Here is a 16,487-nt window from a genome sequence, read left to right as displayed (position 1 = left end):
AAAAATTATACACTCAGGTTCAGATTTTATATAAGATTAAAAATGCATCAAGCCAAGTCTTCTGTCACTACCCTGGAATTTTCCAAACACAGGCTCCTGTAACTGCAAACAAAGCCTTTGATGGCAACATAAGCTAGTGCTACAGGTTTGCACAACTTTAAAAAACTTTATCAGAAACCTTTTGTTTCCTCAACGGTTATTTCAAAACCTTAATTTCACCCTTTTTGGAGGAATTTTTCCAGACTAAAGCCTCCTGACTGCTAATAAAAAACCATGAATGCCCACTTTATTTTACTCAATACATTAGACCCCCCCAAAATTGGAAGCAGTAATAGGGAGAAAAATTAATAAAGCAATGTAAACTAAGGTGCTGCTTCATGTAGAAACTGACTTCTCTATGACCACTTCCTACACCTCCCGGTTAGATCTAACAGATTACACAGCCTTTTATTTCAGTCATAAGAGTCACGAATTTTTCCACAAATTCTTTTTTTTAAATTTTACTTTTAACTCTATTAGTACAATTTTGGGATGGTATCCGCCACCTCCCGGTTAGATCTAACAGATTACATAGCATTTTATTTCAGTCATAAGAGTCACTAATTTTTCCACAAATTCTTTTTTTTTAATTTTACTTTTAACTCTATTAGTACAATTTTGGGATGGTATCCGCCACCTCCCCGTTAGATCTAACAGATTACACAGCATTTTATTTCAGTCATAAGAGTCACGAATTTTTCCACAAATTCTTTTTTTTTAATTTTACTTTTAACTCTATTAGTACAATTTTGGGATGGTATCCGCCACCTCCCCGTTAGATCTAACAGATTACATAGCATTTTATTTCAGTCATAAGAGTCACTAATTTTTCCACAAATTCTTTTTTTTTAATTTTACTTTTAACTCTATTAGTACAATTTTGGGATGGTATCCGCCACCTCCCCGTTAGATCTAACAGATTACACAGCATTTTATTTCAGTCATAAGAGTCACTAATTTTTCCACAAATTCTTTTTTTTTAATTTTACTTTTTACTCTATTAGTACAATATTGGGATGGTATCCACCATACATTAACATGAATCAGTCATAGGATACATACGCCCCTCCAGCCCGTCTCCTAAAGCACCCTCCCACCTCTCTCCCCATCGCCCGCTCCAAGTCACCAGCTTTCAGTTCCCTGGATCATACAGCAAATTCCCACTGACTGTCCACTTCACATATGGTAATGTATGTTGCAGGACTACTCTCTCAAGTCATCCCACCCTTTCCCTCCCCGACCATGACCATAAATCTACTCTTTCACAAATCCTTCTAATAGATGTCTCACAACATGATCGTTATTGGGCTTAAGAGAGAAGGTGATTGCGACCTTTTGAGAACCTGTCACCACATGACTTCATCCCATGTCACAAAAGCAGTGAGACTGATCTTTTCCCCTCAAGGGATTACCTGCCATGCGCACAAGGCTAACAAGGGTGAGCTTTTCAGGTCCCTGCTAATTCCATCATTCCTTGAGTCTCCCATTGGACCTAAGTCTCTTCAGGTGTTTGAGTGGTAGGTATAAAAACCAGTGAATTTGTGCCCCCAAAAGAAAAAAAGTGAATTTCTTTCTATTCCTGAGATAGTTACTGACCTAATGCTTCAGCCTTACCTGGTGCTCCAGTCTGCGCTGGTCTTGACCCATAGGCAGATCGCTGCATTAGTAAGGCACACTGGAGGAACTGGATGAAGCTGGTCAGAGCTGGACGTGACTAGCTTGGCAGAAGGAGGGATGCATTTGGAAGTCTCAAGGTCCCACTCAGCACCCCAGGCCTCATTCCTGGCACACTGGTTGGGAAGCTTAGCCCAACTCTTGAGTACAGAGCAAGCCCATATGCTCAGTCACTGTCATGTCAGACTCTTTGTGACCCCATGGACTGTAGCCCATCAAGCTCTTCTGTCTGTGGAATTCTCCAGGCAAAAATACTGAAGCAGGGTGCCATTGTCAAGAAGATCCCCTGGATCCCCAGGGATCAAAGCCAAGTCTCCTGTGTTGGCAGGTGGATTCTTTACCACTGAGCCACCTGGGAAGCCCAAAGCAAGCCCACAACCAACACTAAATTCAACCAAACCTGCTGGACTGCTTTCCCAGAGTCAATCAATTAATTAGGTATGACCTTCAAAGTAAGAGATGTAGGGTGCTCTTTAAATACTTGTGTGTGTGTGTCTATGTGTGTGAGAATTCTACCCTCTTTTTCATCTCCTATCCTCATTTAGCAAGAACTTTTTTTTTAGTACCAAATTAAGAGAAAGTGCTATTAAGCATAGAAGATGAAACAGACACAGATTTTGCCCTCAAGGAAAGCTCACTTCTGTAGGGCAAATAAGACTCATTTTTGGCTGCACTTGTTGCTTGTGGGATCTCAGTCCCCAACCAGGGACTGAATCTGCACGCCGTGCATTGGAAGTGAGGAGTCTCAACCCCTGGACTGCCAGGGAAGTCCTTGGAAATAAGACATTCCTATAAATATATATTTGTTGAATGAGTAAAGGAATAACTGCATGAGGTAAATAGTGACACTTTCCAAAAAAGAGTTATAAACTCTTTTAATTATATTTATTTTATTTTTAAATAAACGAGGCAGGAAAAATCTCCCTCTGGATGGCTTAAAGGGGTTGTGAGAGAGAAAAGCGCTGATACCAAATCCAGTAAGAGGCCACTACAGGCCTTGGGTATCCACCGGGGCAGAAAAAAGGAAGTAGAATACTAATGAACATGAATAGTTTGGAAGCCAGTTTCTGCTAAAATGAGGTTGAGTGTGGGCTTGGGGACAATGGGAAAGAGAAGGTTGGAGTTAAAAGTTTACAAAAGTTCTCTGAGGCTTTTATTGCTTTCCTCACCCCTCCTTATTTCAGATAATTGAGGGCCTGAAGACATATTAATATTTTTTTTTAAAAGCAACTCACTCCACCTACAGGAAAGGGATGGGATGCTGGGTCACAAGCCAGTGTCTATGATCACCCTTCAGCTATCAGCTTAGACAATCTCTCTCCTGAAGAAATTTCAAGGTTTGTGGAAGCTTCAGTTTATTACCAGTGTCAAGAATTTAGCAAGTGGTGCTATGCCTGATACTGAGCAGGACCCTGTGGAGATCCTGGGCAGAAGGCCTTTCTGTGCTCCCATTTCTTTGATTATAGGCGACAAAACTTCATTCAGTCTCCATGACCTCTCCTGAGTTTCAAGGGGCAGATTCAAGCAGTTGTTAATTAGGGAAGGGAGGGGATGCAAGACCAGGGAGAAACAGTCCAGAGCAGCCTTGGGGCAAACTCCTATTTTCCCATCAACAGATACAGGTGACAGACAATATCTTTGAGCCATTCTGCAGAGACTGAAACCCCCTCCAGGTGGGAGAAGTTAGTGATTAATGACGGTATGCTGCCCACAAGCAATGCAGACCCCAGACCAGTTGGACCTGAAGGTTGACCATATGGACTCCTACTTATCTCACTGCCAACCCATCAGAAGAATATTCATGAGCTGGTCACGCCCTATGTGAACAATTACTATAAAACTTGTCACTGTCTTTCCCAAGATGGGACACTTGGTTTTGAGGGCATTAGCCTGCTGTGTTCCCCTCTGCGTAGCAAAGCAATAAAGCTACTCTTTTCTAGTTCACCCAAAACTATGTCTCCAAGATTTGATTCAGCACTGGTGTACAGAGTAGCTGAACTTTCAGCATCTTGTCCCACAGAATTCTATAATCTGCTTTTAGCTAAATCCATTTCTGGGGTCTTCCCTGGAAGTCCAGTGGTTAGGACTCTGTGCTTCCACTCAGGGGGATGTGGGTTGGATCCCTGTTCAGGGAACTAAGGTCCTACATACAGACCCAAAAAATCCATTTCTGTATTACTCAGTCAAGTGGTATGAAAAGAACCGGTTCTTCTGTGCCTCTGAATTCCTCTAATTGCTGGAGAAATTCACCCAGCCACTCCTCATTTCTGAAGACAACATGGCTTAAAAGTCACTACTGGCAAGCTGGGCCTGTGTAACCTATCTCTTTTGAAAGAGACTAGTCCTAGCTATCGGAGAAGGCAATGGCACCCCACTCCAGTACTCTTGCCTGGAAAATCCCACGGATGGAGGGGGTGGGCTGCAGTCCATGGGGTCGCTAGGAGTCGGACACGACTGAACAATTTCATTTTCACTTTTCATTTTCATGCATTGGAGAAGGAAATGCAACCTACTCCAGTGTTCTTGCCTGGAGAATCCCAGGGACAGGGTGCCTGATGGGCTGCCGTCTGTGGGGTCGCACAGAGTTGGACACGACTGAAGTGACTCAGCAGCAGCAGCAGCAGTCCTAGCTATTCCCACCTATCTCAAGAGGGTGAAGACCTTCTGCCTTATGGTGTTCTCATAAAGGAGGTGAAAGCAAAGTAAAAGAATCCTGCTGTGAAAAATATTTTAACTAGAGGGAGAACATAGGAAACACAGCATCAGCACTGAGGTATCACATGCAGTGTCTGGTCACCCCAAAGACAAGCGTTTACAACACTGGGCCTGGAGCTGGCCCCGCCTTGTTCACCCGTTTTACTGCATGAACCGTGATGACGGGCTTGGAGGACCTCTGCTAAATATTCTCTTGGCTAATCTCAGGAGGAGAGAGAATATGCTGAGAAAATGATGAAGCTGCAGGAACAATGGGGTGGCTGAAGCTTCTTTCAGGAAATCAAGAAACTGGACCATGATGTCTGAGAATGGGCTGAATGCAATGGAGTAAGTGCACATTACACTCAAAAAAGAGCGTGGATCAGTCACTACTGGGATTGCACACACTGGTTCCTGACGAAGAACGATCCCCACTTGTGTAACTTTATGGAGACGCGTTACCTGAACAAGCAGGTGAAATCCATCAAAGACCCACCAACTTGTGCTAGATGAGGGCCCCTGAATCTGGCACGGCAGAGGGTGTCTTTGACAAGTACACCCTCAGAGGTGATGATGGCAGAGCTGAGTCTCAGGCCATAGCCATGGTGGTGGGGGGTAACCGAGCAGGACCCTATGGGATCTTCCCAGGACAGACCCCTCCCCCATATCTTCTGCGGTAGCTCCCCTCTGAAGTACCTAGATAACAGTACTGATGCACATTTCCCAAGTTGACTTACAGATGCTAAATCCCTCAGCAAATGGAAGAAATTGACCCCTTGACGACCATGAGCGAGTAGCCCCCAGACTTACTGACGCCTCTGGGTTGGTAAAGCTAACCCCCATGACACCGCCCTGTTACCTCACCGTCAATCAGAGAATTGTACACAAGCTCATTACATATCCTGGGATGCCTCGCCCTTACGTTGTCTTTAAAAATGCTTTCCTGAAACCCGTGCAGGAGTGTAACAGGCAGCACTGGGTGCCCTGGACTCCTTGCTTGGGGCTCTGCACTGAACACTTTCCCTCCCCACCACCTGGTGTCAGCAGACTGGCTTCCCTGTGTGCGGGCCACTTGAGTTCTGTAACAGGGGCTGAATTCCCTGGGTCCCAAAGCAGTACATGCATGTTGGGCTTACCCTGACCTTTTCTATACATTGTATTAAAATACTGAAATTCTCTCATTCATATCATTCTTCCAAATAGTTTGGTACCTACCTCCTACCCCCAGAACGAAACAAAACCAAACCGTGAGTGCTACCTGCCATCAAAGAAGAAGAACTTGCCCCGTCCATTCTTTTCTCCGTGAATGAAGTTGCCCTCGAATCTGTCCGTGGAGGAGTAGGTGACTGTGCAGAAGCCGTGCGGCAATCCATCATCGTCCAGGTGCCCTGGGGAAAGGGAAACACAAGGCAAACCTTAACATCTTCCATGCTCCCCCACCCTCAGATCTGTGCTTAGATGCTGCCAGCAAGTGCCCTGAGCAGCCTGGGGGTCCCTTCCTTGCTCGGGGAAGGGCGAATGCCAAGCTTTTTCTGCCTGCATCAGCACCATCAGTTCCACTCAGATACGCTTTCAAAAGGACGGGTCCACGATAGAGCACCTTAGACACATGTAAGAACAGGAACCCAAGCCACAATCATATTTTGCTAGGGACTGAAAGTTATTCTCAATAATAACATCTGCAGTGTGAGTTTCAATTGACTTAGTACCAAACCACATGGTAGTCCTCAGGTTTGGAATTAATGCTCCTGAAAGGTCACGCTTAACCGAAATGTGGTTGAGATGGCACACTGTCTTGGCAATATGTGATGTGGTTGTAGAACCAAGCACAATACAATTTTATACATCATTATATGGCTATGGTTTTTCCAGTGGTCATGTATGGATGTGACAGTTGGGCCATAAAGAAAGCTGAGTGCTGAAGAATTGATGCTTTTGAACTGTGGTGTTGGAGAAGACTCTTGAGAATCCCTTGGACTGCAAGGAGATCAAACCAGTCCATCCTAAAGGAGATCAGTCCTGGGTGTTCATTGGAAGGACTGATGTTGAAGCTGAAACTCTAATGCTTTGGCCACCTGATGCGAAGAGTTGACTCACTGGAAAAGACTCTGATGCTGGGAGGGATTAGGGGCAGGAGGAGAAGGGGACGACAGAGGATGAGATGGTTGGATGGCATCACCGACTCAGTGGACATGGGTTTGGGTGGACTCCGGGAGTTGGTGATGGACAGGGAGGCCTGGCGTGCTGCAGTTCATGGGGTTGCAAAGAGTCAGACACGACTGAGCGACTGAACTGAACTGTTACGGTCTGATGTGGAGCTCTGCTGGCCAGGCACCCTCTGAAAACCCCCCTGCTCTTTGTTACCTTCTGACAACAAGAGCTCAACCCACCTCTCTACAACTGCCCTAACGTCTGCACCTCATTGTACAAACACACAAACTCAGAGTCCTTCTAAGCTTGAACTTAAGCTTGAACTTACTGCTTTACTTTACAAAAACCTTTCAGCTTTCAATGTTCAGTAATAACCTTGTCATATACCTTCTGCCCATTGGGTTCAGAGGGTTTGTGCTTTAAATGTAGCCAGAAGTATCCACATGACCATTTAAGCAGTGATTTTGAACATCAGTAGCCATGATTACACTGTGATCTTTAAATTGCTGGTTCTTCTCGCATCACCAACTGGTATATTTTAATATTTATGTTTCCAGTCAACATTTAGGTTTCTTATTATTATCCACATATTTCACAAAACCCAGGAGTCACCTCCTTGGTGTCTCCCCAGTCATTTTGCTGAGCTAATTTTGCAGAGGTGGGTTGAAAATAAAGGCAGCAGTTAATCTGCTGACTTTTTCCTGGGTTAATGACCTGAGTCATGGATGAAAAGGTATAAAATAATTAAATACTGTGCAATGCAGGGACATTAAACACTTAAATATGGCTTCCAGATGGCTCACAGACATAAAAAAAAAAAGGAACACAGACCATAACACCACAATGAATGCTTTACTCTCCTAAAATAATTTCTTCTAAAGTGGTAAAACAGTATCATCCCTTAGAAGGGATAGTAAGCAAGCACTCTTATCAAGAGCAAAAAACCTGTTTATTTGTATTATTGATTACATAAACATAAAATACAAATGAACAAAGACTGTTTTATTGCTATATCTCATTCTGTATAGAATGAATTACCTAGAATATATCACAAGAAAACATGGCTACTTAAATAAATCACAGTCAATAAGGATCCTTTTCTCTTAACACAATTTTTTTTTCACCAAGGGCCAGGAAGTTAATGGTTAGGAGGGAACTAGACCACATTTGCTTCCTTGCTCTAAAACCAAAAACTGTATGTGACATGATTCAATGACACTTGAATCATATGAAATAATTTGGACAATTATTTTCTAAATATCTACTGATGACATTTTTCTCATTGAAATAAATTAAGTCTTTTTCTTTTTTCATAAAAAACCCACTCAGTGTATAGTTAAAAGCTTTTTCTAATGAAATGTTGCTCAGATCAAATTAAATTTAGCTGTTAGCATTCCTATGAATGTAGCATCCCACTTTTGATTCAGGTATAACTATCAGAATAACCATTTTAGCCTTATATTGAAGTACTTACTAATCTGTTGAAAATGCTTTCTCCATAGAAAACAGTTCACATATTTCAGACTTTATAAAACTAATGTTTGATGAAATTAGTGATTTTGCCTCATTTTTTTTTTTTAATATATTTAAAAATTTTATTTGGCCATGCGGGGTCTTAGCTGTAGCATGTGGGATCTAGTAATAGTTCCCTGACCAAGGATCAAACCTGGGCCCCCTGTATTGGGAGCACAGAGTCACCGGACCACTGGGGAAGTCCCTATTCTACTTTGGATCAAGAGAAGTATTATGATAAATATGAACCCTAAGGGGAAAAAAACCCAATGTAAATCCATTTCCACCTTTCCTCAGTTGCAATGGTCCTGTCCTATTTCTGAGCAAAACACCGCAGGTGCACCCTCAGCAGCGGCATTTAGATATTGCAGAAAATTGGAAGCATCACAGAACACAATAAAAACACTTGAGGGACAGTCCTGAATCCTACCGAGATGAGAGCGGTAATACCAACCCCACTCCATGAAGGATGCGGCCTCTGTACCGGCCAGTGGGGAGAAGTCCCAGCACCATCTTAGTCTCCAGGGAGAAAGGAACAGAGGGGCTGCTGAATGTTGGCCGTTTTTCTGGTGACACCACGTGTCTAGGAAGAAGGCTGGGACGGGTGACCCTTTACTGCCTTTCCACAGGTGTTCAGGTTGTATGCTGCGAGAAATCTCTGAAATCCCCTTCTATCAGATCACAGCAGGTCCTCTGGTTGGCTTGTCTGTTCTCTTCTCATCCTTCCAAAAGCAGGATGATGTGATCAATGACCAGGATGTGATCAATGACCAGGATCAATGAAAAGGAGCTAAAAGTTAATACGGCTTATGATCATTCAAGACTTCCATCCTGAATATTTAATAGCCTGGGGTGGTGTTTCTGGCAGCAGAACTTTATATTTAAAACAACACCCACAACCAAAACAACAACAGCTAAGAGACTTTCCAAGAAAAGAAATGTCAGGAAGAGAAGAGACTGGGTTGCTATGACCTCACATCTCCTACCAACTAGTGCTATAGGAGCTTCTGGTACAACTCTTGTTCCAAAGCCATTTGGACAATAAGATCATGTAATATTTATTTTGCCAGTAAGTGAATTTAATGGAGAGGGAGACTGAACCACAGAGAAGAAAAAAACATCTGTCTACCTACTATGCATCAGGCACTGAGTTATGTAATTTCCTATTATCTAAATTAAACCTCACAACCATCCCTCAAATTCCAGTCTTACAGCTGAGAAAGTCATCCCTATTGCCCAAGAAACACATTAACAGCTACCCTGAATGAGCTAATGGATGTTAAGAACACCTTCCCCCACTCTTTCAATCCTGGGATAAGAGCGAACTGGCAGGGTATCCTTTCCTGCCGATGGCAGGAGAAGTGACCTCTAAAGAGAGGTGATCTCAGGTCCCAGACAGAGAAATGGAAGAGGCCTTCAGAGTTAAGAGTTCTCACAGCACCAGCATATCCTGACGGCAAATGCCTGCCTCTTCCACGTGTTACCAACGCAAAGAGCAACACTAGTCCTGCCTGCTCGGATCGAGGTCAGCCTGTGCAATGTGCCAAGTCAGCCAACAGCCTTCCAGGCCAGTTCCCACTCCACAGAGGTTGACGGCCAGACCCAAACAAGGAAAACCCACTAGAATGATGGTCGTGCGTTGGGAGAGCTGCCCCGGCTCTTGTGTCGTACATCTGTCTGTAGCACGGCGTTCAAATATTGACAGAAGTTAGAGAAAGGGGAAAAAAAAGAACTGTCTCACAAATCTACTTTTTCACTTTGCTCTCAAGATCATTATCTACTGAACAGACAGAAGTTCAATTTTTTTTCCCCTTGGGTTCCCTCAGAGTTTTTTTCATGAACCTGATGAGAGCGAGGGCTGTATTTTGTGCAGTGATGGTTCCTCTCAGCACAGGAAATTCCCTCTGGATCAGACACTCTGCTGCGTACAGCCTCAGGCTTACTCACAGGAGATCTGAGTGTGTGTGTGTGTGTGTGTGTGTGTCTGAGAGAGTGTGTGTGTGTTCCTCTCAGAACCCGAGACCCTTACATGCATTGTTGGTTTTGTAGAACAGAATTATTTTTAAAAAGGTAATAATCATAAAAAAGGCAAACTTATTCTGTTTAGTGCAAGAATGTGCCTTCATGATGAAGCACTGATGCTTGTGGTTAAAAACACAATTTGATTTTTGAAAGTCATCCTTTGCAAGAGCTCAGTTATTAGTTGTGAGGGTCATAGTTTTAACGTGAGGCCCACATACAAAGCGTGTTACCAGACACCTCGCCTGTATTCTTCCTAAGTTCAGAGCATCAGCAGTCTTATTAGAGACAGGTAGGATAAGTGATTAGGAGGACAGTTACAAATACTCTTACTATTTGAGAGAGAGCAGCATGGAAGCATGGGGCTTCCCATGGTGGCTCAGACGGTAAAGAATCCACCAGTAATGTGGAAGACCTGGGTTCAATCCCTGGATCGGGAAGATCCCCTGAAAGAGGGCATGGCAACCCACTGCAATATTCTTGCCTGGAGAATTCCATGGACAGAGGAGCCTGGCGGGCTACAAGTCCATGACACGACCGAGTGACTAAGCACACACACAGCATGGAAGCATATACATTAACATATGTAAGATAGACAGCAAATAGAATTTCGCTGTATGACTCAGGGAATTCAAACCTGGGCTCTGTCATGACCTAGACGGGTGCGAAAGGGTGGGAGGTGGGAGGGAGGTTTAAGATGGAAGGGATATGTGTACACCTATGGCTAATTCATTTTGATGTATGGCATAAATCAAACCAATATTGTAAGGCAATGATCAATCAATTAAAAATAAATACATATATTTTAAGGGGAAAAAAAAAAATCCTCTTACTATTTGAGGGGACTGGGGCAGTGAAACACAGAGATTCTTATTTTCATTCTGGCTTCTTTGTTCTAGTGATGCTGCTCTTTCCCCTTTTTTTCCTTCCTCCATGTGGCCTTTATGTTTCCAGGCCTGTCTGATTTTTCCTGCCCTCATAACTGCTACTTCAAAGAGCCTTCTAGATGATCGCTTCACCTGCTCCCCACTGCCTGTTCATTCTCCCAGAGCAGAGCCCCCATCCTTCCACTCTGAACTCTAAAGAGCCTCTAGGACACTTCACGGTCTGGGCCTGTGACAAGACTCCGTTCCCTGTGTTACCCTCCACTTTTCTCCTCCTCGACCCTCTGTTATAGTAGAAGCCAGCAGTTCGTCTCTGAATGTGCCTGCAATAATTCCACTCTCCCCCTCTTTTTCCTTTTCCTTTTTTATGTTTTGATGTACCTGGGTTAACCTTTGATTAGCTGAAATTCCTTGATGATACTAATGAATCATATGTAAGAATGTCCCCTTCTTTGCAGGATGATATTAGTCTTATTGAATTTTGCCAACCTAATTAGAGAAAACCTTTATCTCAGCATTTGCATTTGTATTTATTTAGTGAAGTTGTTTCTTTTCAAATGCTTATTGGTCATTTGTTTTTTTTTCCCCTGTGAATTGTAGTTTCATTCCACACCTCTCTTTTCTCGAAAAGTGCCTCTCTCAACTGGACTCAATTCCACGCCAACTCTTCCAGGAATTCCTTCCCCAACTACTTCCACAGGCTGTATGCAATTTCCACTTCCTCTCAACCACCATCACTCATCTGATTAGATATGATATATTTATTTCAAATTACATTAGGGAAAACCTTGTATTCATCTTTGTGTCTACTGGTAGGCAAAGAAATAGATGTAATAAAAACTTCTATTCCCAAAGTTAAACATCACCCTTCCCCGAACCAATGAGCCTCAAAGAAAAAAAACCACAGCAAGGGGACTTCCTTGGCCATCCAGTGGTTGAGACTCTGTGCTTCCAATGCCAAGGGCATGGATTATCCCTTGTAGGAACTAAGATTCCCATATGCTGTGCAGGGCAGCCAAGAAAACCTTTAAAATAATAATAATATAAAAGAATAAAAACCACAGCGGGAGCTCAGGTGATGTTTGCAGGCCTGCTGAGCCCCAGGGCTGCCCTCCCAAGGAAGCCCAGCCAACATCATAAACAGAAACTCCCTCCCCTCCACCCACCTGCCCGCAGGGATTCCTCCACCAGAGCTTAGAACACCAACCAAGATGCAGTTCCACCCTAACAGAGAGGTAACCAAAAGATACACGATGTGACAATCAACACTCAAACTTAAGTCCTGAAGAGACCAGTTTCTTCCCCAGAGTAAATTTCTAAGGAGGAAGAAAAAGGATGTCGGTAGCAGAGGCTATAAGTTAAATTCTCTTTCCCCAAATATATTTTTTTCTGAGAGTCACTGAACTCTTTCAGAACCAGCCTCTAAAGAGTGACACTGATAAAGAATGACACCGACACAACATTTAACGGTTGCTTTCAAACTCAGCTACCAACTGTTTCCTATATGTGACTGGCTCATTAAGAAATAAAAAATAAGAAGGGTGTAGGGAGACTACTAGAGAAGCGAATGGCAATCCACTCCAGTGTTCTTGCCTGGAGAACTCCACGGACAGAGGAGCCTGGCAGGCTACAGTTGGGGGGGTTGCCAAGAGTCAGACATGATTGAGCAATTCACACACACACACAGGGAGACAATGTCGTATGGTGGAGCTGGGTTCTGGGGTCCAAGCCTGTCCCCTGCATGGCTGAGGGTCCTTGGGTCAGTTCTTAACTTCTCTAAGCCTCGGCTTCCTCCTCTGTAAAATTAGGATAATAGGAGTACTCACATCATGAGTGTGTGTGTGAAATACTTAGCACAGAGCCTGCACATAGTAAGAACTAAATAATTACAGCAATAATGATAGCTAAGACAATGAAACTGCAGAGAACACACGCTCTGTATATGGACAGAAGTAGGTTAGCCGGTACTTCCACACCAAGATGCTCAGACTAGCCTTTTACCAGTCCCCCATGGGTGTGTTAGATCTTGACACTATTACAGACAGCACTTTAAAAGGCCAAGAATGGCTGGGAAAAAGCCTGCTTTTACACATGCGTGCTCTAGACACTGTGTGAGTCTACGCCTTGTGTGCCTCTAAGGACTTAAAGACTCTGTGTTACTTTGTTTACTGTTGGTATTACTGAGTAACCATGTGTCCTGGATTCCTCCAGACATTCAAGGTTTAAGCCAGTTGTGCCAGCATAAGAATTAAATAGTGACTCTTCTCAAGTACATTCTGACTTTGGGTAATAATGCATATGAACATATCCTCACACTCTATATAACAGAAACTTCCTTGCTTATATAAAGAAGTTTCTCTGCTTCCACCCATTAAGCAATCTCAAAAGCATCGATGTATTTCTAAAGCTGCTTGTTCACATTCTGCAAGGAGCCTGGGACTGTGGACAACTGAGCCTTAGGTTTCCAAACAGCTTCAAAGGGTAAGGTAGTTTAACCTTGGGAGCACTGCCTGGTATCAAGGGTTTGCATTATTTTTACAAGTCTAAGTAAACTTTGAAGAATGAGAGCAAGTCCTAACAATCTGAGAGTAGCATTTTTCAATTATCTTTCATAACATGAAGGCACAGGTAGTCAATAATTTAAGTTTAAATAAGATTACCAATCACCGTCTTTGGGCCCCAGGAAGTCCCAGCATTGGCTTTATTTAGAGAGAAATAGTTCAGGGCATTGTGAATTTAAAACAAAACCAACACTCCTTGAAGCACGATAAAGAAATAAGTTTCAACAGTTACATGAAGACAGATTTTAGAGAATTAAAAAATATTATTCAACTTAATCTCTCCCTAAGACCTTGGGAGCATCGCAAACGGAGTCAATCATGTTGACATAAAAATTGATTTTTTTTCCTCCCAAAGTAGCAGTAACTGCATTCTCATGCATCTGTAAGCCTTGTCACTTTGTCTTTCTTTACCATTTCTAAGAACTTGTTAATACAAATTAGATAGAAAGCAGATTCAACCAAAAGCTAAAAAATGTTTACTTAGCTGTTTGGTTAAAATATTCTGGAATAATACCACGAAGCACTGCAAAACATCACGACGTACCGTCCAGGGTAGAATCATAGAAATAAATAACGCTAACGTGTATTTTCCAGTATTCACTGTTACAAAATCATAACGTCTCATGATACAAACAACTAGATTGTATAACGTCCCCACCTCGTTTTTTTAGAACTAGCCAAAAAAAAAAAGAGGTGGAGAAACTCAGCAAAACAAAGTGGCGAGAAAAGTCGGGGGAGGGGCGCTGGAAGCGAAGGGGCGGAGAAACACGACACAGAGGCGGTGATATCACCCACAGCCAACTGCATGGAATTCAGAAAGTTAAGTGTCACCCAGCAATTTGGGTCCGGGCTTGCCGGGCGCCTGCACAGCGTGGCGGCGGCGGCACCCGCCCGGGAAGCAGGAAGGGGGAGGGGCGGTTTGGCCGACGCGCTCCGGGGCAGCGGAGGCCAGGTCGGCGTGCGTTCAAGCCCCGGGTTGGGAGCCTTATCCCCGGCCCTGCAATGATTTCATCTTTTCGGAGGAGCGACCGCGCGAGCCGCGGCTGCCACGTGCCTGGTCCAGCCCTGTGCGCTGCGCCGGGGGACCGACCCGGACGCGACCGCGGTCACCGCGGGTCGCAGCGGCAAGCCGAACGAAAGGGCTGGCGCCGGGAGAGGAGCTGGGGATTGCTCCGCCGAGATCGCCAGTGGCGGCGGGGGAGGGGGGGCGGGGGGGTGGTCTATCCTCCTGCGCACCTCCATCTCCCATCCCCGAAAAGGGGAAGGCCGGAGTGCGGGGCAGGTTTTGCAACTCCGAAGGCGGATGCAGGCGGTGGCCGGGCAGGATGGAGCAGCCGTGCCCCTCTCCTGACCCCCCGGGGACCCCGACCCAGCTGAGCCCCGTTCCCGGCCTGCGCCCTGCCGCGCACTGCGCGCTCCCAGTGGCGTGGCCGTGGCCGTCCGGCCCCTGCGCGAACCCGGCCACCCGCCTAGGGGACAGTGGCGGCCGCTGGGGGCCCGGAGCCGCGCCGATCGCAGCCCGCCACTCCTTCCGCGTCCCGTGCCCCCTCCGGCGCCTCCTCCCAGGGCTCCACAGAGATGCTTGTACCTTCCACCGCCTCCTCCACCATCTCATCGTCGCTATCCATGGCGGCTGGGGACCCTGCCCAGCTCGGGGCCGCGCGGCTGCCTCGCGTCCCTCCGGGTGCTCGCGGCGGCTGAGCGAGCGCTGGGGCTGAACCCTGCGAGTTTGGAGGAGGAGGAAGAGGAGGAGCAGTCGGGGCTGGCTCACACTGCCTCCCCCTACAGCCCTTTCAATTCCTTGGCCTTAAGCTGCTCCGTCGGCAGCCGTCCCTCCTCCCTTCGCCCACTTGCCCCCTTGCCTCCCAGGCTCCGGGGTGCTGCCGTGGCCGCCGCCGCCGCCGCTGCAACTTTCTCCTGTAATACCCCCTCTTTGTTATCGAGCAGCTGATCCGCTGACATCACCCAGCGCCGGTGCGCTCCCTCCCTCGCTGATTGACAGTTCCCTGTCCCTTCCCAGAAGTAAGGCTCCTTAAAACGAAAGGCGCTCCCGGTCCGCGCTGGCTCTGCGCCCTACCCTGCCAGTCCCCCGGCCCATCACGGGTTTAGCTTTTGCTTCTGCGAGGCTGGGTGCGCTCCGAGAGCGCTCCTCGCGGCACTTGGGACCTCCGGGTAGCCACCCTTGGGGGTGGGGAGGGCTCAGAACGCTCGACCTCCAACTATGCCAGGGACCCCTTGGAAGTCCGCGTTCAGTGTTCGTCAGCCGCAGCAGCCCTCCCCTCCCCGCCCCGGCTCCTCGGGACAGCCTCCAAAGAGCCGGGCAAGCTAAGGCAGCGTTCCTGATACTCCAGCGCCTCAACTTCCTCTCGCCCTCGCCCCCACTTCATCCCGTTTGCCACCCGGAGCTGCACGAGTGCGGCACGCACGGGAGCGCAGGTGTCCCCGCGTTGCCGCATCACATCCGCGAGCAGGTTTCCCAGGCGCCAGGGGGTGACATCCAGCCCGGATGCCGCCGGACTGCGGCTCCCACCCTAGCGCGCTGCGTCCCCACCCTCCTCGGGACCATCAGGCGTCTCGTCTCGAGTGATTCAGAGCTTCAGCAAATCCAAATGGCAGCGGGCTCTTTATCAGGCAGGAAATAAGCCGCGCGGAAGGCCCGGCAGGTCCCTCCTCGCGGTGGTGGTAACGGAAAAGGAGCCAACGACTGGAGCTCCCGAGGAAGGACCCTCCGTCTGGCGCGCCTCCTCCTGTCGCCTCCCGCCCAGTACGTGTGATGTCCCCAGCCGTCTCCTGGTTTCTCCAAGTGCCAGCCCTTCACAAATTCCTGCTCTTGAAGTGTAGAACATCACGGGGCCCCCGCTTCCCGGCCCCGCCACTTAGTGTCATTACGGCGTTGCCTCTTACAGGTGGCGGTAAAGGGCGGCTGTAAATAGCTGGTTAAATGGATGCAAAT

The 16,487-nt window shown here is 46.3% G+C and overlaps 1 protein-coding gene across 2 annotated transcripts in view; it reads right to left on the bottom strand.

Annotated features, from left to right (window-relative positions):
- SETD7 (SET domain containing 7, histone lysine methyltransferase) overlaps positions 1 to 16,095 on the bottom strand; it is a 57,236-nt gene extending 41,141 nt beyond the window's left edge. The window contains exons 1-3 of one of the 2 annotated variants that reach the window (XM_019977226.2): positions 15,961 to 16,095; positions 15,123 to 15,255; positions 5,666 to 5,795 (exon numbers count right to left, since the gene is read on the bottom strand). In XM_019977226.2, the coding sequence (XP_019832785.1) occupies positions 5,666 to 5,795; positions 15,123 to 15,255; positions 15,961 to 15,990 (293 nt within the window). In that variant the 5' untranslated portion in view covers positions 15,991 to 16,095. Of the gene's footprint in view, positions 1 to 5,665; positions 5,796 to 15,122; positions 15,256 to 15,396; positions 15,919 to 15,960 lie in introns of those variants that run through there. The other variant, XM_019977227.2, reaches the window with a different exon arrangement.
- Positions 16,096 to 16,487: the final 392 nt, after the last annotated feature.

The sequence above is a fragment of the Bos indicus genome, chromosome 17 (genome assembly GCF_029378745.1).
Source record: "Bos indicus isolate NIAB-ARS_2022 breed Sahiwal x Tharparkar chromosome 17, NIAB-ARS_B.indTharparkar_mat_pri_1.0, whole genome shotgun sequence".
NCBI classification, from domain to species: Eukaryota; Metazoa; Chordata; class Mammalia; order Artiodactyla; family Bovidae; genus Bos; species Bos indicus.
This window is presented reverse-complemented; position numbering and strand designations above follow the sequence as displayed.